The 25,361-nt window shown below is 32.7% G+C and overlaps 1 protein-coding gene across 1 annotated transcript; it reads left to right on the top strand.

The window, feature by feature from the left end:
* The first annotated feature begins 863 nt into the window (after positions 1-863).
* LOC117908227 lies at positions 864-22,151 on the top strand. The gene is made up of 7 exons (XM_034821862.1): positions 864-1,161; positions 1,698-2,201; positions 2,284-2,520; positions 11,718-11,837; positions 20,681-20,728; positions 20,815-21,239; positions 21,327-22,151. The coding sequence occupies exons 1-7, from the start codon at positions 864-866 to the stop codon at positions 21,939-21,941; spliced, it is 2,247 nt and encodes a 748-aa protein (XP_034677753.1). The 3' UTR covers positions 21,942-22,151.
* The last annotated feature ends 3,210 nt before the right edge of the window (positions 22,152-25,361 follow it).

Raw genomic sequence — 25,361 nt, 5'->3', positions numbered from 1 at the left:
TGTCATCTACATTGATGAGCATTTGGTCAATTATATGTTGTAAAACTCCAAGAAGGGTTTGTTACTCTTCGGATTTGAAGTTATCTTTCTTAGGATCAATGTCCTTGGACATTTGTGAAAAGAGATCGCATTAAGACAATATCCAATGCCTCTACATTGTCCTCTCCACTTTTATTTTCATTTATTGTCATAATTTAATAAATATATAAATGTATTATATCAAATACTAAAAAATAATAATTTTTTTATATCACATATAAATTTTAAAATATAATTCATTTTTTATATATAAAAAATAAAAAATACATCCAAACAAAACTTAAAATAGAAATAATACATCACGTGGTATATATTATACACATTATTAAAGAAAAAAAATGTTAATTGCATCTCTTGTGAGAAATTTTTTATATTCGATATATGTTTACTATTGTTTATCATATTTGAATATTTCATTATCTTATAAATAATAATAATAATGTATATAAAACATCGTTTTTTCGCAACAAAAATTATCAAAACTTTTCAACGCTATCTACTCCTTACCCAATACTCAACTAAATAAAGTTACTTGGAAGACTCTATCATTGCACCTCTTATGCTTCAATGGTTCCTGGCCCATTTCCTGTATGTTTTGAAGACAGTGGGGAAAAGGGCTGCAGTTGTTTCTCTTTGGATGAGAGTATCTTCTCTGCCTCGATATAGTTAAATATAATCTTCTATCATGGATAACAGATCCATCTGCGAGGTAAGTTAATTTTGACCTTTGTCAACTGCAGATTTTGTTTAGGTTTTCTGTTGCACATTAGAATAACTTCGCTAAACATGGCAATGGCTATCAGCATGATAAGGAATTTGTTGTAATGGCTTCTTCTTCTTCACCACGTCCTAGAGATGACAACAGCGCAAACAGTCCTAACAACAGTAAAATCGACATTGCTGAGCATGATGAGGAATTTGCTGCAATGGCTTCCTCTTCATTACCACTCTCGGTAATCGATGACAGTCCAAACAATCTTAACTGTAGTACCATCAATATGGTGCAGAGTGCTGATGAATATGCTTCAGTCTCTTCCCTTTCATCATCGGAAAGCAATAGGATCATCGAAATTGATCACCTTACCGATGAATTTATTTCAGTGGTTTCCTCTAGCAGCTCCGGTAAGATGCTGAAAACCATGTTCGTGTCCATTTCCGTTTGAGGTCCTCCTGCAACTTTTGGGCACAATTATTATATAAGTTGAAGTGTTTTAAAACCTGCTGTTTAAAAAAAAAAAAAAAAAACTAAATTAAATTAAATTTTAATTGGTGTAGTTTATTAAAGGTTCAAACTATTATTGAAAGATATGAAGATTTTGATTAGAGGTAAATTTAGATAAAATTTTTATGTTTGGTTCTAAGAAAATACTTAGGAAAGAAGGGATGTCAAGGAAAACGAGTTTAAAATTACATATAAAAATAATTAATTTATTGATTTCAAGTCTATTTTTTATTTTCTATTTCACTTTTTCCTCCTATTTTTTCTGTTTATTTTTTTTTTCTTGTATTTTTTCTCAAATTTTCTGAGTAGGAAACATAAAATAAATGATTTATTTAAAAATATATATATAATTTTAGTATTAGGAGGTTGTGAATGTTGAAGAAATAAAGATACATATCAGGGAAATCTATGCTGACCTATACATCTTTTGGTTTAGTCACTGCAGAATCATATAAAGAAGATTTAACCTGTTTCTTGGAACTGTACCAAGCTGTACTCAATGGTGACTGGAAAAGTGCTTCAAAATTCTTGAATCACTATCCAAATTCAATCTATGCCCCGATCGGAACAGATGGTGCCCCAGTGCTTCACATAGCAGTTGAGTTAGGACTGGCCAACATCGGTTTCGTGGAGAAGTTGGTTGAGTTAATGCCAAGTGAGGCACTGGATCTACGGGACTCTGATGGCGCCACTGCCCTTTTCAACGCTGCAAGGGCTGGCAATATAAAAGCAGTCAAGTTGTTAGTGAACAAAAACCCAGGCTTGCCCAATATCTGCCAACGCAACAAATTTGCGCCTCTTCACACCGCTGCTAGGTATGGTCATAAAGAGCTGACTTTATATTTATTAAGCGTCACCAGAGATGATGTAGATCCAAGTCCTTTCGCAGCCAAGCCTGGATTCGAACTTCTGCGCAGAGCACTAATGGTGGGGTTTCATGGTGAGCTATATTTACTATCCCCTATCTACTTTCTTGATATGAATTACTGTCGTGTTCCCATGTACAATTTTATAATATGCAGATGTAGCACTGTATCTGGTTAAACGTTATCCTCACCTTGCCACATGCAATTTCGATTCCGCCTACCTCGATGATGCTAAAGATTCTGATGATGCTAAAGATTCTGATGATGATAAAGATTCTGATGATGCTAAAGATTCTGATGATGATTTTGCTCCTTTGACGGTATTGGCTAAAAGGCCTTGGGCTTTCCGAAGTGGAAGTCGCTTCAACTTATGGCAACTCATAATATATCACTGTTAGTTTCTTTACTCGCTTGACCCTTTTATTTTTCTTTGTGTTTTTCGCTGCATCTCCCTTGCTTTTGTTTATAGAGAAAAGAATAATTAATTTTCATGTCTTTGGATGATATAAAAATGTAAGAAAAATATTACAGAAAAAGGCAGGAGGAATTTTAAAATTTTTTCTCCACTTTCCTCAGAAAAGTTGGAAACAATTTGGGAATACAAATGCATTTCTTAGGTATAGTTAATTTCATATCATTTAATTTTTTTTCATAGACAAATAAACAGTAGGAAAAAAAATTATATTTTTTATTTCTATTTCTTAATTTCTATCAAAATTCATCCCAACCAAATATAAGCTTAATGAATTCTGGCAAAATATATGAATATCCCATTGAATAAAAATTAAATATAAGACACACAATTGCATGTTATTATTTATTAGATTTTATGTTGTATAATTGGTCATTTTGTATTTATAAATGGATAGTAAGACTCTGATACACCACAAAGCCCATGGAATAAGAGTATAATTAAGAATAAGTTTGGCACGTGGGAAATAAGAAAGGCAGATGGATATCAGTTTTCAAGGTAGGTCTTTTGTTGGGATAAGGATGAGATTGAAAATATTAACAAGGATTTCTACCATCTACCCGCAATAAGAGTTTTATTTCTTAGCATGCATACATACATACATACATACATACATACATATACATATATATATATATATATATATATATATATATATATATATATATATATATATATATATTAGTGTATGATATTGATTAAAGGGTAATGCCCAGTGGTCATGTGGTGTTGGTGTAGGTGTAGAACCTTTTGTCTAGGTTCAAACCCCCCACCTACATCAAACCATGTTCACTTTTGAGGTTTGATTGATTTTGATTGAGTAGGCACTTTGATTGAGCCAGCAGCACGTTGACTAGACTGAAAAAATTGGTAAGAACCCCAAAAATACCCCGAAAAATGATAAAAAAATTGATCGAAATTTCTCCACTATGTGTTGCTTCAATGCTAATCGAAATTTGATATTTTGTTGACATATTGTCGACTTTTCACAATTTTTTTTGTCCTTGGTAGAAAGAATCAAGGAACTAATAGACAAATGAGTGTCAATCCAAAAGGCTAATTTCTTGGATTTTAGAATACTTACTTGGCATAGAGGTTGTGGTCACTTTTATACAAGGCGGCCTTTGAGGGAGTAGTTGGAGTTTCTACATATCGAGGCATAGGCCTTGTTAAGGTCACATGAGTATAGTCTAACTTAGCATTTAATGCTCATTCATGCTTGTTGGCAAGCGATCAATCATTTAGCACTTGTGCAAGGGGTTTAGATATAAGCATAATCATACCTAGGGTTTTGACAACAATTCATAAAGGATGAGGAAGATTTAAAAATGCCATACATCATTATGATAATTTGTTATGCAAGGAGCTTTTTAAGGTGCTTAGAGTGTTGCGCTTTAATGGATAGTCAAGTCTCGCCCTCTTTGTGCCTCTTTGTGGTTCTTCACTAAATAGTACTTTGAGGTTTATTCTTACATCTATTTTGCTTTTCTTGGGTTTTTTTTTTTAGAAAGTATGGGTTTCAATTTTTATGCCAAAGAACAAGGACTTCTTAGTCAAGTGCTCCAAGGATTTTTAGACCCTGATAGAGTTATGCTCAGGAGCCTATTCTTATGCTGAGTGGCTTGTTTTTCTTAGACTAACTTTAGGAGTTCTCAAAAGGAGATGATGTCTTGATTGCCCACATCCGGGCTAATCTTTATTTTCCTTTTCCTCCACTATTTGTTAGTTTTATGATTTTTCTAGGGTTTTTCTTATTAGAGTTCACCTTACCATTGTCACATTCTTGGTTTATACTATTATCCTCAACATGGTAGAGGGACAATATGTCAATTTAGGAGAGATACTCTTTTCTTATTCAATAAAGTTGCACAAGGGTAAAAATGATCATTTTATGCCAAACTTTAATGATAGAGGTTTAGTGTTGAACTCCTTGACTCCAACAAGGCTTAGGAAAAAGGGGTTTACTAATGGTCTTTAGTGAATAGGAAGGTTTAGAGCATAAGGATCTCCATTTTTGAGTCCCTTGTGGCTTTTAAGGCCTAGATTGCATGATTACTTTCTTTATTCAATTATTCTTTTTTTCTCCTTTTAATTTACCTACCCTCTTTTATTTTATTGTTAGGAGATCATTCCACCACATAGTATCTCCTCAAATTTTCCTCTAGAAGGAATTTTTAAACTAAAAAATCTTCCTTCGATTATCTATAACGTTTCCGAGTTTCATAGCTACTTAGAGAAAGAATAGTGTGCCTTAAAAATGTCTTCATCTAGCATGTTGAAACTGTTAGGATAGAGCCCTTAAAAGCATGATATGATTTAACAAAATAAGGTTTCTTCAATATATTTATATTATGATTTCAATTTCTAATTTTCTATCCATGAATGCATTATTACTTATAAGAGCATTCAAACTTACATTACTTGCATTGTACATGACTTAGGTATGTTAGGAGTGCATAAAAGATTCATCTCATGGGTTCCTTACAGGTTAATGAGTTACTCAGAGTAAGTTTGGGGACTTAGGCAATCCATTTAAAGTTTTAGTGCACTATTTTCTAATTTGAGGGATGACTTATCTTGGTTATTGAGTTAGGTTTCCCTTGATGAGTTCACTAGTGTGTATACAAATTGGACAAGACTTAGAATGAATCCTGACATTGTCTACCAAGTAGTTATGACTTTAACAAGTTACTATGTTACATAGACTTTCAATCAAAAGAGAATATTAAGGTATTGTTAAGGTCTTTAAAGGCTTCGATATGTGGATAAGACTCTAAGGTGGTCACAAATTCCCTATAGATTGGGTCGTTATTAGTTAAAGCAAGTGACACAAGATATTTTCAACAAAGGCAATATGATATCTCATGAGATTGATATAGTGTGTCCTATTAGGTGATCCTAAGAACTTGTGATTATGAAATTTGTTGCCACAACAATTACTTAAGTGGGATTGAAGATATGTTTTTTTATGAACTAGTGTATGTCAATTAATCACAAAATAGGAGGATGTGAGACTCAAGGATTGTATAAGTAATCTTGTAAAGGTAATTTTATGAGGTTGATAGTTATTAACTCTTTAGATTATGGACATTGGCTCATAAGGAACCCATCTATAGCGGACAGTAGGTCATGAGCTTAAGAAATTAAGTAAATTAGATTTAATCAATTTTATCTCAATATAATATCATAGGGCATTGGAATGTAGTTGACTTTTTTTAGTGGAATGTTGAGTCAACTTTAGAATTGGATTATCAGGGAGCTTGTATTTTCCTATAGGTTTGAGTGGTCCCTGCTCAAGTTCATAATTTTTATTAGCATAAAGATTTGAGGAAATTGGGTTTAATTAATCATATGTGTGCATAAGGGCATTTTGGTAAAAATAAAAGTTGCACAAAAACTTATGACTATTGATTTTAAGTTTATTATTATTATTATTAAGCCACTTAATTAATTGAAGCTCATTAGAACTATCTAATTCATTAGTACCTAGTTGACTAGGTTAAGTGACCTTAGCCTATGGTGGGACTAAGTCACATTAGCTTACAAGAGAAGTTATATAAACACTCTTAGGGTTTAAGGTTAGATTAATGAGGGTTTGAGGTCAACTTATTAATCTATCTATCCATCTATTCATTCTTTGCTCTTCTAGAGAAAAGATTGAGTACCCTCTCTTTCTTAAGGTGTGTAGCCACTTTACACTTGTTCCGAGGATTAAAGACAAAGTCATCGGTGGAAGCACCAAGTTTTTTTAGATCCCTACAATAACTAAAGTATGATCTAGGAACATCTAGATCTAAAGGTATGCCTTTTAACACCTATATCTAAGTATTTGAAATGTATATGCTTCCATTGTTCTTAGATCTAGTTGCTCTAGGATCTTAGAGCATCCACCCTATGATTCCATCTTAACAAAACCTACTTACAACCTTGTCTGATTGTGCTTATGGGCTCATGCTTTCTCACCCCCTATGTTAGATATCTTTTCTCATACCATAAAATTGTTCAAACAAAAGTATAGGTGAGTTGGAGGTAGCTAAACATGCCTTTCTCGTGCATCAGTCCCTTATGCTCTCTTATAAGGAATCTGGAAAATCACCTTTGTTTTTTAAGTCCTCCAATCTACCTAACTTTATTAAATCCATGGAGGTTTAAATTATAGATCTCATATATTCTTTTTCATGTTCCCCTAATTGTTTTTGCTCCTATTTTGATATTCCCCCCCTTCTTTAAAGGACCCTCTCTTACCTTCCTCTTTCTAGCAAATTGATTATAATGGAATCATAATAATAGGACAAACTATTAGTTAGGCTCTTATCCACCATTTCGTATGCAAGAATCTTCCTTTAAGACAGAAGCTTAGGGGCTTTGTGGGTTAATTATTTTCCTTTACTACTCCATAAGCTACTCTTTGGTTGGCTAGTATGTTGATCTATGAGATGCTTTCCATGCTCTCCTTCTCTCTTGACTCAAATGTTGTGAGTAGCTTCTTTTTTTCTCCCCCTTTTGGCTACTTTTTATTTGTTTGTAGTGTGAGTCTTTGCCCTCTATTTGGTTGATAGTTCAAGAGGTGCAAAATCACCTATAGAGAATAGAGCTTACAACAAAATCTAAGAATGCTATAGTTAGGGAGATTCAAAAAGTGATTGACTCTTATAAGGGTAACATGAATCATATTAAGTTGGTGCTAGCAATTTTGAAGGAACTAAGTGGCAGGGAGCTAGGGGTGCAATTTGATTGAGTGCACATCCTGATGGTGGGTCTCTTCATATTGTGGGTTACATCACAAGCACTTAAGGACCACACTATGAGTGAGCAACATACACATAGGAAGGTCATAGAAGAGCTTTGATTGAAGCAAGAGGAAGTATGGGTCTTAAAGGGGAAGCTAAAGGAGGTCAGTAGTGGAAGCACAACATTTGTCAATAGTAAAAAAAAAATTGTATCCAAATTTTATTGGAAAAGTTTATGGAGATGAAAAACCTAAAGGTTGAATGGATTATTTATTTCAAGGCCCATGTAGTTTAAGTGTTCAAGTGTTCACAAATTTTGCACAACGGGGTTAGCTCCATTAGGGGAGGATGTTGCTAGGCATGAAGTCCATCTTAAAGAGATAATCCAAATATTAAAGGAAAATGCCTCAAAAGGCACCATCCCAATTGTAGAGCCTTCAATCAAGCCTTCTAGGCCGAGGATGGTGTCTAACCTACCTTAAAAGGATCTTCAAAGATGACTCTAATTTTATTACAAGTTATGGGAGATTTTGAAACTCTTTGCATTAGATCGGAGGAGTAATTAATACGTTGTTTATTTGGAGTTTGGCCTGCACACCCTTAGACACTTGTTAGCCATTGTGTCAAGGTTTGTTTATGGCTTTTATGCCTTTATTACATTTGATGGCCTTTATGACCTTTTTATGCTTTATGTTTTGCTATTTTTATCTTTGATGTTGTTACTTTGTTATGCTGAAAGGAAGGGTGCCCATTAGGTTTAGGAGCCTATTAGGTTTAGATGGCCGTTGAAAGGTAGAAACCCTACTAGAGACAAGGTTTTTGTTAAAAAATTGGATGTCTACTAGGGAATAAGACAACTATTAAGGGCAAGATTCCCATTGAGGGTAAAAAGCCTATGAAATGCAAGATACCCATTAAGGAAGAGATTCCTGTTGAAAGGTAAGACACCCATTGGAGTAATATTCTTGTTAAAAGGAAATATGCCCACTAGGGGTTAGATGCTTTTTCTTCCAAAGGTTTCTCTTTATTTAGAGATAATAAATATTGGTTTTTTTTTAGGTGGCACATGTTCCATGGTCAAGGTATAGACTTTCCTTCAGGAACATTCCACTAATATGCATTGTGCCCCCATTATTTTACAATTAGGTATCGTCCTTTCCACATGGAGGATAATTTTTCATCTTCTTGGCTTTCATGGAAAGTCCTTCTCAAAACTCAGTATTTTTCATGCAAGGGTCTTATTTTTACTCCATTATTATTGTTTTTGGCTATCTTGCTCTGGTAGATAGTCATCCTTATAGGTGTCACTTTCTTTCTTTCTTTAACTAGATCAAAATCTTGTTTTCTAGCAACAAGCACTTCTTTGCTACTCATTTAGGTACACAAGGTTAGCATTCTAATCATAGTTAAAATGATAACCTTTATCCTATATGTGAGAAAGTAAGGTGTTTCTTGGGTAGAGGTTCTTTGAGTGGTTTTGTAAGATCAAAGTACTATGAAAAGTTGCTTCACTCACATTCCCTTAGATTTTTCCAACTTTTTTGCTTAAGTTCATGCACTATTACCTTATTATTGGCCTTTGCTTGTTGTCTGCCTTAAGGGTACCACAAAATAAGGTAACAATTTTCAATTCTCATTTCCTTGTACAAGTCTTAAAAGTTTTGGGGGGTTAATTGGAATCCATTGCTTGAGACTATGACCCATGGTATCTCAAAGCAACAAACTATATGCTTCCATAGGAATTTTTCCACTTCTTTTGCTATGATACTAGAGTACAACTCTACTTCTACCCATTTGGTAAACTATCTCATTTCCACTAGTAGGTGTCACTTTTATGCCATGGCTAGTGGTAGCAATACAACAATGATATTAAACCCACATTGCTCGAAAGGCCAAGTGTTGTTAATTGTCATAAGCTCTTTAGGAGACGCATGGTTTAGAGGTGTAATGTTCTAGCACTTGTCACATTTTATAAAAGAATGCTATGGTGTTCTTTTACATGTAAGTCAATAGTAGCCTTGATTAAGGGCTCGATGGGTAAACATCTGACCTTTAACATGATTCCAAACATTCTATCTTGCAATTCTTTTAGCATATATCAAGCATTTTCCTCATCTAAGTAACATAGGTTGGCTTCATCATAGGAGCTGGTACAATTCCACCATTCATGATAGTATATGGCCTTACAACTTTTTTTTGGAGCCTCTATGCTTCCGTTTCCCCTTTATAACTACTTCCTCTTGAGGAAGTACTAAAGGATAGGGATTTTTTAGAAGCATGTTATTGTAGATCCAACAATGAACCTCAATAATAAAGTGGGATGTTTCCACTATTGGTTGTGTAACGTATACTTGAGGTGCCCTTACGTGAGCTAGTACTTGTGTGGCTAAGGTATATACTTCCTAGTTAGCTTCTTTAAGGATAAGGCTAAGGTGGAAGCTCTATAGGTCGCATATAGTGGCTTAGATAATATTTTAGCAAGGTCATAATTGAGGTTTCCAAGCCTCATCATATCTTGTGATCTTTTCGATAATAAGTTGCAAATTGTTATATAATTGTATGAGGAAAACCCCCACCTCTTTTGCCTAAGGTAAGCTAGCTAGTAGGACCCTGTATTCCAATTCCTTATTAGTTGTCAAATACTCTAACTACATTAATAGGTTGATTTCCATCCTGTCGGGGAAGCATAGTAGTGTATCCCAATTGCTGAGCCCTTTACAATGGAGGCTCCATCCACCTATAATGGCAAAGTCATTTGAATCTATCATTTCACTATCTGTAACTCCCCTAGACCTTTTCATAGTACTAGTAAGCTCTATCATAAATTTAACAAGAGATTGCAATTTGAACGCAATACATGGCATAACATATATCGAATATGCTAGGCTAGTTCTATTTTCTATTTCACCATCTTTTTGAAATAAAAAAAAATGATTTTATAAATAGAAAAGAGAGAGAGAGAGAGAGAGAAAGAAAGAAAGAAAGAAAGAAAGGGAGAAAGAGTTTAAAAGGTAAAAAGAAAAAAGAAAAAAAAAGTAACCTTAAGATTAAAGGTTCGCTAAGATCTTTGCTCTCAAGTACAACTCACCACTAAGGCTCTAAACCTATGATATCGACTTTAGGATTAGGCCAAGGGTTTTTGCCCAAAAATATTGCTTCTTGAAATAAACAAGAACCGCTTGAATAATTTTCCTCTTTCTCTAATTCCCCTCTTTTGGATCTATGCAACTCGATGATTTAGATAGTTTTTTTATTTTTATTTTTATTTCATGTTAGTAGGCTTATGCTTAGTTAAAAGAATCATTTAAACAATGCTTAAGCATGCTCCCAATGTTGCTTGACTTATGATCCTTACAACTGGTGCAACACAGACTTTTATCCTCTTGGTTACTCCTTTTAGTCATTGTAACTACTAACAAAGATCAAATTCTTTGTAGTTATGCACAAATAAACCAATAGAGAGTTGAACTAAGATATTGAAGACCTCAACTCATCCGACATCTTAGAGTATTAAAAGTTATCTAAGCATGTCATTTTCCTAAAGCGTACTTTCTATTCTTTCGACTTGATCTATCTCGCTTGACTAAAACTATCTTTCTCAATGGACAGAGAGCAGAAACACTCCACTGTGCAAACGAATCCATCTCCTCCCATATCCATTGCATCCTTGCCATCAATGCCATCTCTCTTTCTTCCTGGAGAGGACTTTTTTTTTCTAAGGTTGTGACGTTAGGTCATCCTAGATTGAGTAGCTCAACTTGCTTAAGTGAGAAAAGCCTAATTTCTTATAAATAGAAGTCTTTGTATTTGTACCACTTCCATTTCTGATTTCTACCCCGCGAGAGCCTTAAGAAGACCAACTTTTTAAAGATTATGATATACTAGCTAAGCCTATAAAGAGTTCTAGCTTGAATCTAGCCCGAACTCTCTTCCTTGCTCGTTGATAGGAAAACTTAATGTTGTAAAAGATAAAGATATTTTAAATATGTGATGATTCCAAAACAAGTGAATTTAGAAAAATAAAAGTTATAAAAAGTTACCTAATGTTGTATATTATGAATTTCTTTTTAATATATATATATATATATATATAATTTAGTACACTAGCCTGAGTTAAGACCAGAAGGTTCTGTTATTCAAATAAGGTTATTAATTTATCAAACATTCATTTAGCTTTTACTATATAGACTATTATTTTGTGTTAGTAGAGCTTACAAAGTTTCATTGAAAGGGGCTTTATGAGTATTGGGAAGATCATGAAAAATTTTATTTTTATTATATTCATTATAATAACTATTATATTATTATGTTTTTTTCCTTTAAGTCCTATAGCCATATTAGATGAAGCATAATTTTCCTTCACTTTTCTTGATATTTTTGTCCTTAAGGTGTTCTTGTGAAATTAAACCATTTTCTTAGTCAACCTAATAGAGGAGGCAGGGAGAATCAAGTTGGTAGCTGTGACCTATCCACACAAATGTGCTATTATTGGACTCAATTTTTCAAAGGTAAGCACTTCATTTTTTTAGTTTGTCAAATTCTACTAAATGTAACAATACAACTCATAATTACTCAAAAACTTAGGTATATAGGTACACAAAATAAATTATCTATATATATATATATATATATATATATATATATACATATATATAAAGAAAACCTAATTTAATTGCAAAGAGTGGAAACAACCAAGGTTGAAAATGAGAGATTTAGTATGTAAACTTATTAGGTTCAATTGAAAGATTTAGCATGCAAACTTATTCAAGAATTAATTTTGTTAAATGCTTTCCCTAACTTTGAAAACCCTTATCCCTATTTTGGTAAAAAGCTTTGAACTCCACAATCAAATAGAAAGATCATTAACCAAGGAGAATACAACAAGAATTAAGATATCTAATAAGCATCTAGTAAATCTAAACCTAAATAGCAAGCTTTGAAAACTTATAATTGCTAAAGACTAAAGTAGAAATATTTAACAACCGCCACAATCTAAATTGAAAACATGGGAAATGACTAGAATTGGAATTGCAAAACACAAACAACTCTTATAGATTCTCCCCAAATCTGAATGTGAACCTCCTCTCATAAGAGGAATCTTAACTGATAAGTATGCAACTTACTCTCAAGCTCTTAGTTGGTGAAGTCCTACTGAGAGTATCTCATGAAATAGAAACTCCATTGTCTCCCACTCATGCATACTAGGCAAAACAATGTCATGCATCTCTCAACTATATCATTATCATCCATGTTCATATTGACTAATGGATTATACAACTATGGAACACATTGATAAGAAAGGTGGAGTATTAAAATAAATTTCATCTCAACTAGTATAATTCATCCCAAAAGGTGTCTCGTTATACCTTAAACACATTTATTCACATTGAATTAAGCATCGTTAATCCCTTTAGAAAAATATTTCAAAATACACCATACTTATAACTTATGACTGGAAATTGCAAGAGCATAGAAGTTATACTATATAATGACCTATATAAGATTAATGCACAGGATAAGGAAGTAGGAATCTATTCATTCATTCTTATTTGATTGCCAAGAAGATATAGCATGAAAATGCATGCTACCATGGAGATCTTCATTATGAGTGTACCTTAGTTCTTCTATATCATACAAATCTTAGTTCAGTTGCATCAAGCAAAGAACTCAAGTTTTGCATATGCTTGCTAAATCAAGCACTACATTAATGTCATTTGGCAATTAACTCCATTACAAGTAAAGTATGGACTATAGGACTATCTATACTTGGTCTTTTTCACTACTAACATATAAGTCATATTGGACACAACAAGGACCAATGACCTAGCACACTATCTAAGTGGTTTAGACTCATTATGTTTCAACTTTGCTCATTATGCAAAGTAATGAAAGTGCATGCCAATAAAGTAAAGCAAATAACATGCCACCATCAAACAAGATTGAACAATGAATAAATCCTAGGTATAATGGTTAATTGAAATATACAATATGGAATCATAATCTACATGATCCAATGCTCTTAACTTAACTCCTATTTAATCATGATCTACATAATCCAATGTTCTCAACCTGACCCTAATAAACATATTTACGTATTAGCTTAGTCAATGGAGGGATGGGGGGTTCAGTCTGTAACCATGTAACATGTAGAAATATGTTCCTATGCAACCATGTCTTATAACAACTAATATTTAAGATTGATGTGTTTGGTTCAACTATGATAGTTGGGGCTCTTTGACATAGGCTAAAGCTTCCTTGCTATCACAATAAATAGTAGTATGCTCAAAAGCACATGCAACATTATGAAACATATGTAGGAACATTGTAAACTTTTCACTTTCTAAATGATAAGTAATGTACTCCTAACTCCATGGTAGACAATGTCATAAATGATTGTTTTCTACTTCTCCAATATATGATAACATCATGGAGCATATATAAAATTATAATTATATGTGGATTTGGGTTCATTTAGGATGCTACCCCAATTAGCATTGTTACAGCCAATCAAGTGCAAATTCAATCTTCAATAACAATTATACACCCTATGGTGCCTTTGAGGTAAGAAAGCATCCAATTCACTACTTTCTTGTCAGCAAGGTTTGGATCTGACTGGAACCTACTAACCTAATTATGTAACAAATATTAGTTCATGTACATATCATTGGGTACTTTAAGCAACTAACAATGCTAGCATATATAGGAACCTTGAGTGATCTTTTTCTTTTCTTCCAAAGTCTTAGACACATGTTAAAGCTTAAGGTTTTAACTTTCTCTATATGTGTGCTAATAGGTTTTCAATTTTACATCTAGAATTTTTTCAAGAATATTCATTGTGTATGATTTGTAAGACAAACCAAAAAGTTTCCTTGATTGATTGCTTAGGATCATAACTTTGAGCATATAGTTTGCTTTAAACATGTTGTTCATTTTAAAAGTTGATGACCACCACACTTTAGAGGCAATGACTATCTCACTATCATCCCTAACTAACATGTCATTTGTGTAGAAAAACAATAAAGAATATACCTTTACTCCATTTAACAAACATGTAGTAGTGTTCTTAGACCATCATAAACCCATTAGTGTAATATACCTTTGTTTAGAAGATTATTTTAGGCTATAAATAGACCTTTGCAGTTGTTAACTTTACCTTTCTATTTAGTTGCCATAAAACAAGTCAATTGATCTACATAGATATTCTCATTCATTTCTCCATTAAGAAAAGTGATTTGAATGTTTATTTGATATAATTCCAAATCCAAAGGTGTGATAATGGTTTGAATGAGGAGAGTTGAGGCAAACCTTAGTACTCATAAGAAGTTTATTATTATTATTATTATTATTATTATTATTATTATTTTACTTTACACTCTCATTTTGGTTGTATCATTTTTTCTATATTTACCTTTTGTATAATCACTTGTGTCACCTTCTGTATTTACCAAAATTCTCTTATGCACACATATGAATAAAGAACCCAACTATCCCTTAAATAATGTGTCGCCAAGGAATATGAGTTCAAGTGGGAACCATCGGGAAGCATAGAAAAGTACTAGCTCCCTCAAAATCCAATTTTAAAGTTGACTCAACATCCAACTATAGAGAGTCAACTACACTTTAGTATCTTATGATATTAGATCGAGATAGAAAACTTGAGGCTATGACCTACTAACAATTGCATGCAAGCTTCCTATGAATTGGTATCCATAATTTAACGAGATGAATGTTATCAACCTCTCAAGACTACGTTTATAATCCTTTAATCTTAAATCCTCCTATTATTTTATTAATTGCCATACTATATTTGTCTAAGTGCATATGTTAAATTGCACTTAAGGAATTATTGTGGCCATAGTTTTCATGGTCACATGTCCTTAGGATCACCTAAGTGAACACAATGTCTCAAACCCCTAAGATATCATGGTGCCTATTTAAGCATCACACAACCTTTGATTTATTAGAATATCTAATGAAAATATACTTGTTTCCTTTATAGCACAATATCTATGAGAATTTACATGAATTGAACCTACTAAGCCTTAGGATCACAAGTGAGTTAGGTTTAGCTTTTTACTTCTTTTTTTCACAACTATATGGGTTTGAAGTAATTGATTTTGACGGCACTCTATTCAAGTTTTAAGTTACAATCAAAATAGTAACCCTTCCCCCCCAAGGATATTAGAAAGTTGGCTTATGTCATTTTAAGTGAACCATATCCAAAAGTTTATGGTTACTTTTTTCAATTCAACCATTTTATTATGGAGTCCTTGAAGCTATTGATTGTCTTTGGATTTCCTTTCCATCATAGAGATTTTTAAAAATCTTTAATAGATACTTATGTCCATGATTTATCCTTAATGATTTAATAGTTTTTCTTTTCAATTTTCTACAGTATTCATATAACATCTAAACTAGAGTAATTCTTTGGACTTGTAGATATAATTGTCTATAAATGTGATGAAGTAGTAGGTACCATGCTTGGCTCTCATGTTCATTAGGCCCTGTACTTTAGAATGCATTGACTAAAAGGACAATATACCTTTGGGGCTTTCTTAAGAGGCTTCCTTATTAATTTTCCTTCTATGTAGTGTTCACAAAGAGTAGGAAAATGTTTGAGAGTTAGCTTAATATATTTTGATGTTTTTTCCCTTGAACTTATTCTAGAAAAAAAATTGATATTATTATATAGTAATACATTCTATAAATATTATAAAATATTAAATGGAGTTTAATTAGGCTTAGATTGTTGAAGCATTGGTTTGAACTAAGCCCAAAATTGAGGTCAACCCAAATTAATTTTTGGTTAAGAAAGTCAACCAAATCTTAACTTGAGTACTAAAAATGTTTTCTTAACTTCATCGAGATTTGAGTTAGGTTAAACTAATTTGCCAAATTGCACCCGATAGAGAAATGCCAATTTGTTGAATTCAACTTTTTATTTTGATTAGTCCTCACAACTTTAGTTTGTCCTCACAAAATTCTCTTCATTTTTTTTCCTTTAAGTTTAAGTAATTGATTTAATATCAGCTTTATGATCAAATTTCAATGGATAATACTCTACTACTCAAATAATTATGCAGGATACACAATTTGCATTGTTTTGATAGATTTTGTGAATATTTTGTCACATAATGCTCCTAGTTAATTAAAAAGAAGCCAAGTGATTGATTTTGTACCAAATTTCATTAGGTTTCTTGATTCTAGCCTTTAAATTCAAGTGTATGGTTTAAGGGAAATATATGAAACCTATTGAATCTTGTTAGAGTTTGGTAACCCGATTTCCTTTTTTGGTCTAATCCTGTTAGGGTTTGATAAGATAACCTCGTCGTGGACACTAGAGAAAAAACAACATAATGATCAAAAGGCCCTATCTCAAATTCATTTTCATCTGTCAAATCAAATTTTATTGGACATTCTGAAGGAAAAAATCGCCACTCATTATGGTTAAAGTTGGAACAGTTGTGCATGATGAAAAGTCTAACTAGCAAGTTGCATCTAAAATAAAGACTGTATTCTCATCGTATGACAGAAGGTATGTATTTAGAAGATCGCTTAACCGTCTCTAAAGAACTTGTTTCTGATCTAGAGACCATGGAGGTTAAGTATGATGAAGAAGATTTAGGGTTGATTTTATTTTGTTCGTTGCCCTCTTTATATATGACTTTCAGAGATACTATTTTGTATAGTCGTGACACTCTTACTGGAGAAAGTTTTTTATGCTTTATATTCTATAGAAAAGATGAAGCAGCTTGTGATTGGGTCTAAGGCTTAGGAAGAGGACCTTGTTGTTTGAGAGAGGATATAGGAGAGGAGTTTTGGTGGTGATGCGAGGGGCAGATTGAATCTAGTAATAAAGACAAAACCTATAGATATTGTAAGAAAAAGGGGCACATCAAATTTGAATGCTACAAGTTGCAGAATAAGAATAAGAAAGTTGCTGCTAATCAGAAGGAAAAACAACCAGAAAAATCTGGTGAAGCGAGTGTTGTAGAAGATGAGTACAGTGATGGAAAACTCCTAGTTGTTTCTGACGACGACTCCAAACCGGTTGCACATTTCATATGTGTCCTAATCGGGACTATTTTTCAACATATGAAATAGTGTCCAAAGGTGTTGTGTAGATGAGAAATGATGCATCTTGTAAGATAAATAGTATTGGAATGGTCAAAATTAAAAAGTTTGATGTGCTTATCAAGACACTTGGTGATGCGAGACACGTCCTAGATCTAAAGAAGAATCTTATCTCGTTGAGTACTCTTGATTCAAAAAGGTACAAGTACACTGGTGAGGGTAGAGTCTTGAAGGTTAGCAAAGGTGTTCTTGTTATGATGAAAGGGTAAAAAGGTCTACCAAATTATATGTCTTGTAAGATCTTATAGTTACAGGTGATGCAATTGTTGCTACTCTTTCACTGTCAGATGGTGATGTTGTTAAACTTTGGCATATGCATCTTAGGCATATAAGTGAGAATGGGATGGTTGAACTGAGCAGAAAAAGACTTTTTAATGGTCAAAGTATTAGTAAACTGAAGTTCTATGAGCACTGCTTTTTTTGGAAGCAGAGGAGAGTAAAATCCACAAAAAGCATTCACAAGACAAAATGGACAGTTGGTTATATACATTATGATCTTTAGGGACCATCTAGGGTGCCTTTAAGGAAGGTTCTAGTTATATGTTGACTATCATTGATGATTTTTCTAGAAAAGTTTGGGTGTTCTTCTTGAAGCAAAAGAGTGATGTGCTAGCTACATTCAAGGACTGGAAGATTATGATTGAGAAGCAGATAGAGAAGTAGGTAAAACATCTCTACACTGATAATGGCTTGGAGTTTTGTTATGATGAATTTATGGCTCTACGCAAGTCAGAAGGAATTGTGAGGCATCACACAGTTTGTCATACTCTACAACAAAACGGTGTGGTAAAGCGAATGAATACGACTTTGATGGAGAAAGTATGTTGTATTATCTCCAATGTTGGTTTACCTAAATCTTTTTGGGCTGAAGCTACCATTATAGATTGTTTTCTCATTAATTGCTCTTCTTCAACTGCTATTGAGGTATGGTTTGGTACTTCTGTTAGTTACTTTGATTTGAAGATATTTGGATGTCCTACCTATACTCATGTTGATAATGGAAAATTGGAACCTAGATTTATAAAATCTATCTTCCTTGGCTACAAGTCTAGTGTTAAAGGATATAAGTTATGGTGTCCAAAAACAAAGAAAGTCATAATCAATAAAGATATTTTTTATGAAACTGCTATGCTTCGTGACTTATCTTTTAGAGATTATTATGACAAAAAGCAACAGAAATCAAGCACACAGGTGGAGTTTGAGATTGGATTAAAATCCATACTAGATTCTACATCTTAGTCTAGTTTAGGGATGAAGAGTGGTGTTGTTGCTCTCTCACCATCACCGCCATCACCACAATAACCTATTGCTAAAGATAGGCCTAAAAGAAATATTAAACCTCCACAAAGGTATATTAAAGCTAATTAGGTTGCTTATGCCTTAAATGTGGCCGGAGGTATTGATTCTAGTGCAAAACCTTCTACCTACTCAGAGGCAGTTAATTGTGATGTTTCTAGTAGATGGATGATTGTCATGTAGGAGGAGATGGGGTCACTTCATAAAAATGGCACATGGGACTTAGTGAGACTAACTAAAGGTAAAAAGATTGTTCGTTGCAAATGAATGTTAAAGGAAAGAAGGAATACCAAGAGTTGAAGAAGCTAGGTATAAGGCAAGATTAGTTGTAAAGACTTGTGGTTAGATTTCGGGTTAGACTTCACTTATGTGTTTTCTCCAATTGTAAAGCATAGTTTGATTCGAGCTTTGCTTGACATTATGACCATGTATGATTTTGGGCTTGAGAAATTGGATGTGAAGACAACATTCTTACATGGGGAACTTGAGGAGGACATCTAGATGCAGTAGCCTAAGGGTTTTATAGTTTTAAGAAAGAAAGACTAAGTGTGTTTGCTGAAAAAGTCTCTTTCTATGGCTTAAAACAGTCACCTAGACAGTGGTATAAGAGGTTTGTTCATGTTCATATTTATCATATACAGTTAGTGTAGTTAGTAGGTACATGACAAATCCTGGTAAAGAACATTGGAAAGCAGTTCACTGGATGTTCAAATACTTGTGTGGCTTTACTGATGTTCGTTTGCATTTTAGGAGAACTAGAGATGAAGTTGTTGGGTATGTTGATTCTGATTTTGCAGGTGACCTTGATAAAAGAAGATCTCTTAGAAGGTATGTTTTTATTGTTGGTGGTTGTGCTATTAGTTGGAAAGCTACTTTGTAGACTACAGTTGCTTTGTTTACTACTGAGGCTTAGTACATGGCTATTACAGAGGCTTGAAAGAAAACTATTTGGTGAACTTAGTGACAAGTACTTACAGATTACCACAATTTTTTGTCATAGTTAGAGTGCCATTTTCCTCACAAAAGATAGAATGTTTAATGATAGGACAAATCACATTGATGTGAGGTATCATTTTGTGCGTGATATCATTGCTTTGTTATGGGTAAAGTTAGCAACCATGATAATCCTGTTGATATGATAACCAAGACACTCTCTATAGCAAAGTTTGAGCATTGCTTGGACTTGGTCAGTATTCGTTGTTGAGTTGCCCTTTAAGGTTTGTGGAAGAGGTGAAGAGTTTTTGTTGAAGATTGGAGTTTGTTTTTTCATTCCTTACATTAGAATTTGTGTCAAGGTGGAGATTGTTAGAGCTTGGTGACCTGATTTCCTTTTTTGGTCCAACCCGAAAAGTTTGCGGTGTGACATATATGGTGAAGAAAAATTATGGATTTTCCTGCTTTATTTATTTTTTCTCTCCCATATATGTATATATGCGATGGTGTATAGGTTTTCAAGGATATATATAGTAGTTGCTTGATACACTCCCCTTTTTGTACCAATTTTTGACATAATGAATTATCTTTCTCCTTTGCCTGAGGTTTTTCCCATCTAGGATTTTTCACGTAAATATGTGTGTTCTTATTTTTCTTGTTGCCTATTCTCGTTTTTCAATAACAAACCCCAAATTCATGTACATGTGAAGATGAATATCAGATTGGCCATAAGTAATTCAAGGGTGTGAATCTTGAAACTTAATTTATTCAAGCAAACTGGCATCATATATTTAATTAACTTAATGATAGCCAGCAAACACAAACTCTACACCAACCAATATGAGTTGGCAACTACTTCTCATAATCACTTTAATTTAGATTAGTGTTTAATTGGTACTTTGTTCAGGATTGTTTATTTTTATTTTTTTGTTTTTTCTGTTATTCCCGCTTTTGCATTTGAACTGCTTCAATTTTATCCTGGACACAGCTTGCCAAAAGGCGAATGCAATATTCTGGGAACTGGTTGGATGGTTAGGTAAGGGACACAACAAAACTACCACTAAAGCATGCAAAAGTCTTGAATGCAATGATATGTTGTCCTTAATATAAGTTTAATTGCAGTACCACCCATCAAGCACATCCAAGAAACAAAAACAATGCATTCTCAGACTCTTCAATTGCTTAACCACCTATGCACTAAAGTTAAAGATTTGGAAGTACCAAGAGCAAAGGAAATATTTAGCCAATCATTCATTAATGGGGCAAAATATGGAATTCCCGAAATTCTGGAAAACATTCTAAAGTTATATCCTTTTGCACTTCAGTATCTGGATGAGGAAGTATTCGAATTGGCAGTATTAAATCGTTATGAAAAGATTTTCAACTTCATCTGCAAAACTGGTATGCATAGACAATTTATAATACGAATCAGAGGTGCTTCAAATAACAATATCTTGCATTTGGCTGGAAAATTGGCCCCTCCACACCGGCTCAGTCTCGTTTCTGGTGCAGCTCTACAAATGCAACGCGAGTTACACTGGTTTAAGGTAATAATTTTTGTTTTGAAGGGGAATTAATTTTCTTATACATATCCGCTCTTTTTCTGTCTTAGAAACATTTTGATTTTTACACAGGAAATAGAAAAATATGCACCGGGAACCTTCAGGGAATTTGAGAACAATGACAAAGATACACCAAAAATGGTATTTATAAAGGCACATGAAGAGTTGATAAAAGAAGGGGAGAAATGGATGAAAGGCACAGCAAAATCTTACACATTGGCAGCAGCGCTTATTGCTACTGTAGTGTTTGCAGCAGCAATTTCCATCCCAGGTGGCAACCATGATGATACTGGCATACCAAATTTCTCCAAAGAAAATACCTTCAAAGTTTTTGCAGTTTCGGATGCTCTTTCCCTCTTCCTATCCATTGCTTCGATGCTGATATTCCTATCCATTCTCACGGCACGATATGCAGAAGATGATTTTCTTTTTGCACTTCCCAGGAGGTTGATATTTGGCCTTGTTACTCTATTCCTCTCCGTAACATTCATGATGATAGCCTACAGTAGCGCAATCTATCTTCTCTTTGGTGAAAAGAAGGCATGGATTCTTATTACCTTGGGTGCATTAGCCTGTTTGCCAGTGACCTTGTACGGAATTTTGCAGTTTCCCCTCCTTGTGGAATTGATTTATTCCACATACGGCCCAGGCATTTTTGGCAAACATAGTAATCGTCTGATCCGATAGATCGACAATCATGGTGAGAGTATTCGACACAATTACGTACTTTGGGATTTGCATCAAATTCATGACTGAATGTATTGCCTTCACTCTCTTTCTCTCTCTGCTCCTGCGGACATTTTCTCCTAGATATTTCATTGTAATTCTAACTTCTGTCAACTATGATGAACAGGCTTAAAGCAAACTTTTTAAACTTGGCAAAATTGACTTTTTGGTGCATGGCTAGATTGGTCAAGATGATAGTGATTCCTAGAAGGAAAAGAAAGGTACTAATTGCAAAATCTAAATCTAGTCTACGGCTAAGGTGACTTATCAGGAAGGCCACCGGCCAAGAACACCCCTCTTGGTCGGACTTTTACTTGCTTTTTATTACTGGGTAAGGGGAAATTCGGTTTTCAAATAATCAAACATTTCATCAAAATTGTATACATCACAAATAAGCCAACAAAATACATGGTAAATGAATAAATATATGCAAATATGAACATCTAAATTGATAATCAGGCAAGAAGTTATAGACAATGAATGAATAGATGATTAGGCAATCTAGGCAGAGATATATAAAGAGAGATTTTTGTAGATCGGTTTTTAAAATGAAAGTCAAAATGTGGATTGATGAACAAAAATAATGTATTATCCCTTTCGTTTTAAAATAATTTTGCATATAAAATTGAGAAAATGAATTATTTCATCTATTTAAGGAGTTATTTTGTTTGTCATTACCATCAAAATTATTCTTACAAATTAAATATCTAATTTGTATTAAAAAAAATGCAAAATTGTTATTATTCTTTATAAATAAATTTTTTCATGGGATTTATTTTCAATTTTTTTAAAAAAATGGTCACCCAGCTCAAAGTGATGATAAGCTCCCTTAAGGGTCACCAAGTCTCAAAGTCTTCTCAAATCCACAAGTTATAGTTTGATGATTTGATCATTCCATAATTCCAATTACATCATTTTGTCTTTTCCTCCTACTCCCATATAACTTTACTTTTCTACTTTTCTTTTTTGTGCTTTATTTACTATATGTTAAGACTAACAATATTATTTATTTAAAAAATTATAATTATACATTTATTATTATCATCATTATTAACATATTATTAATATTATTATTTATGATATTAGTTTTATATTATTCATATTATTAATATTCCATATGTATCATTATTCATATTTTTATTATTCTAATGTCATTGATTATAAACCAATCTTAGGATATAATCTTTCTTTCATCTAATTCCTAAAACTTATAGGCTTTATTATAAAAATCATGCATAATAATGATTCATTAAATGTATAATGCTAGTACACTGATATTGTGTATTAATATAAAAGCCAACATATACGTACGACAAAAATATAATGATCTTACAACATGAATACTTTAAAGTCTTATACATTACTACATAACCTAACTTTATTTTAAAATTTTCCTTTTAAACAAGCATTGATGAATGGTTTTCATATATTTTATATATTTTTTTAACATTTCATCTACTGTAAATTAACCTTATAAGACATTTTTTTTTTATAAGGTGTATGAGTTTCATTATAAGAATTATTGCTAATAAGAATGCATCTAGTATATGATGCTAATTCAATGGGATGCCTTACTAATGTAGAAATTAATATAGTAGGATAAGACAATGCTTCTAACACTATTAAGTTTGTTGCAAAATGTATGTGTCATGGTTATGCATTGAAATTATAATATAAATACACTAAAAGCACGATAACACATGCTTTAATTTTGTTTTTTTCATAATTATCAATGCTAATTTTTTATTGTAATATTTTCTTAATAATCATATTGTTAAAAACAACTGAAAATTTATGAAAGTTTTTATAAGAAAACTTTGTCTTTAATACATGAATGAAACAATATTTGTAAAATTATTTTACCATTATTATTGTATGAGTTATATATAATATTTTAAAAAATTTTGAAATAATAATTAATAATACCAATAATATAACTAATGAAACAATAATTTTTAAATTAATTATTATATTATATATATGTGTTATTATTATTATTATTATTTTTTGATGGGTTATATTATGCTTATAAAATAAAAATAATAATTATAATTATAATTATAATAACTAGAAGAGAAAAAATAAAATAAAATAGAGAAAAGAAAAAAATAAGTGTTGTAAATCGAGGATAAATGCAATGCAAATAAAAATAGAGAACAACTATATATTATTTTGATAATAATATATAATGGGGAGGAAGGAATCAAAAAAGAGAATTAACAGAGTTGAAATGATGAAAGGCATAGAGAATAAGAGAGAGAAAATTTCTATCTTTCCTTGGGATGCATCTTACAGGGGATGGGAAGCCTTTTTATAGGCTTTCCAAATGGCTTCCATTAATGAATATTAATGGAAGTTATAAATAATATTAATGAACATTTAATATAATAAATGTGGTGGTATTCATTACTTCATTTATAATACTCTTCCTTGGATGTCCACCACATTAGAAGAATATGTTTCATTAAAACCTTGCTAGTAAAAAACCCTATAGGAAAAACCTAGCGAAAGAAAAAGAGTACAATACTCTGATAATTGTTTAAGTTGCTCTTGATATGTTAGGACTGTCTCATTAAAAACCTTGTCAGTAAAACCTAATGGGACAAAACTTGGATGAAGGGAAAAAAAGTACAATACACTAATACCCTTTTACTACCATACTCCCCCTCATGTCAATATCCTTGAGTTGACGCATTCCAATCTTGTGTACTAACTTCTTGAATGTTGAGGTTGGCAATGACTTTGTGAATAAATCTGCTAGATTATCACTTGAGTGTATTTGTTGCACATCAATTTCACCACTCTTCTAGTGTTCATATGTATAAATGAATTTTGATGAAATGTGTTTAATTCTATCTCCTTTAATATAACCCCTTGTTATTTGTTCAATGCATGCAACATTATCTTCAAATAATATTGTCGGGTCACTTTTGCTAGAGAAGAGTCTACATGATTCTCGAATATGTTGGATCATAGATCTTAGTCATATACATTCACGACTTGCTTCATGAATTGCAAGTATTTCTGACTGATTTGATAATGTGGTCATCATTGTTTGTTTGATAGATTAACATGAAATAGCAGTACCATTGCAATTAAACATCTACCCTGTTTGTGACCTACCTTTATGTGGATTTGAAAGGTATCCTACATTTGTATATCCAAGCAATTTTTGTTTGATTCCCTTGAGTAAAATAGACCCACGTCAGTAGTTCCGCGAAGATAACGCAATATATGTTTGATACCATTTCAATATCTTCGAGTTGGAGTAGAACTGTATCTTGATAATAAATTGATAGAAAAAAGCAATGTCTAGACATGTAAAATTGGTAAGATATATAAGTGCACCAATATCACTAAGATATGGTACTTCAAGACCAA

The sequence above is a fragment of the Vitis riparia genome, chromosome 19 (genome assembly GCF_004353265.1).
Source record: "Vitis riparia cultivar Riparia Gloire de Montpellier isolate 1030 chromosome 19, EGFV_Vit.rip_1.0, whole genome shotgun sequence".
Lineage (NCBI taxonomy): Eukaryota > Viridiplantae > Streptophyta > Magnoliopsida > Vitales > Vitaceae > Vitis > Vitis riparia.
This window is presented reverse-complemented; position numbering and strand designations above follow the sequence as displayed.

What these genes read in the sequence shown, in the direction of transcription:
- LOC117908227 (XM_034821862.1), top strand. Translation starts at nt 864, where the DNA reads ATGGCTTCTTCTTCTTCACCACGTCCTAGAGATGACAACAGCGCAAAC. An exon ending in GCAACTCATAATATATCACT is followed by an intron (nt 2,521 to 11,717) that starts GTTAGTTTCTTT and finishes TTTGTCCTTAAG; the next exon opens with GTGTTCTTGTGAAATTAAAC. An exon ending in GGAACTGGTTGGATGGTTAG is followed by an intron (nt 20,729 to 20,814) that starts GTAAGGGACACA and finishes GTTTAATTGCAG; the next exon opens with TACCACCCATCAAGCACATC.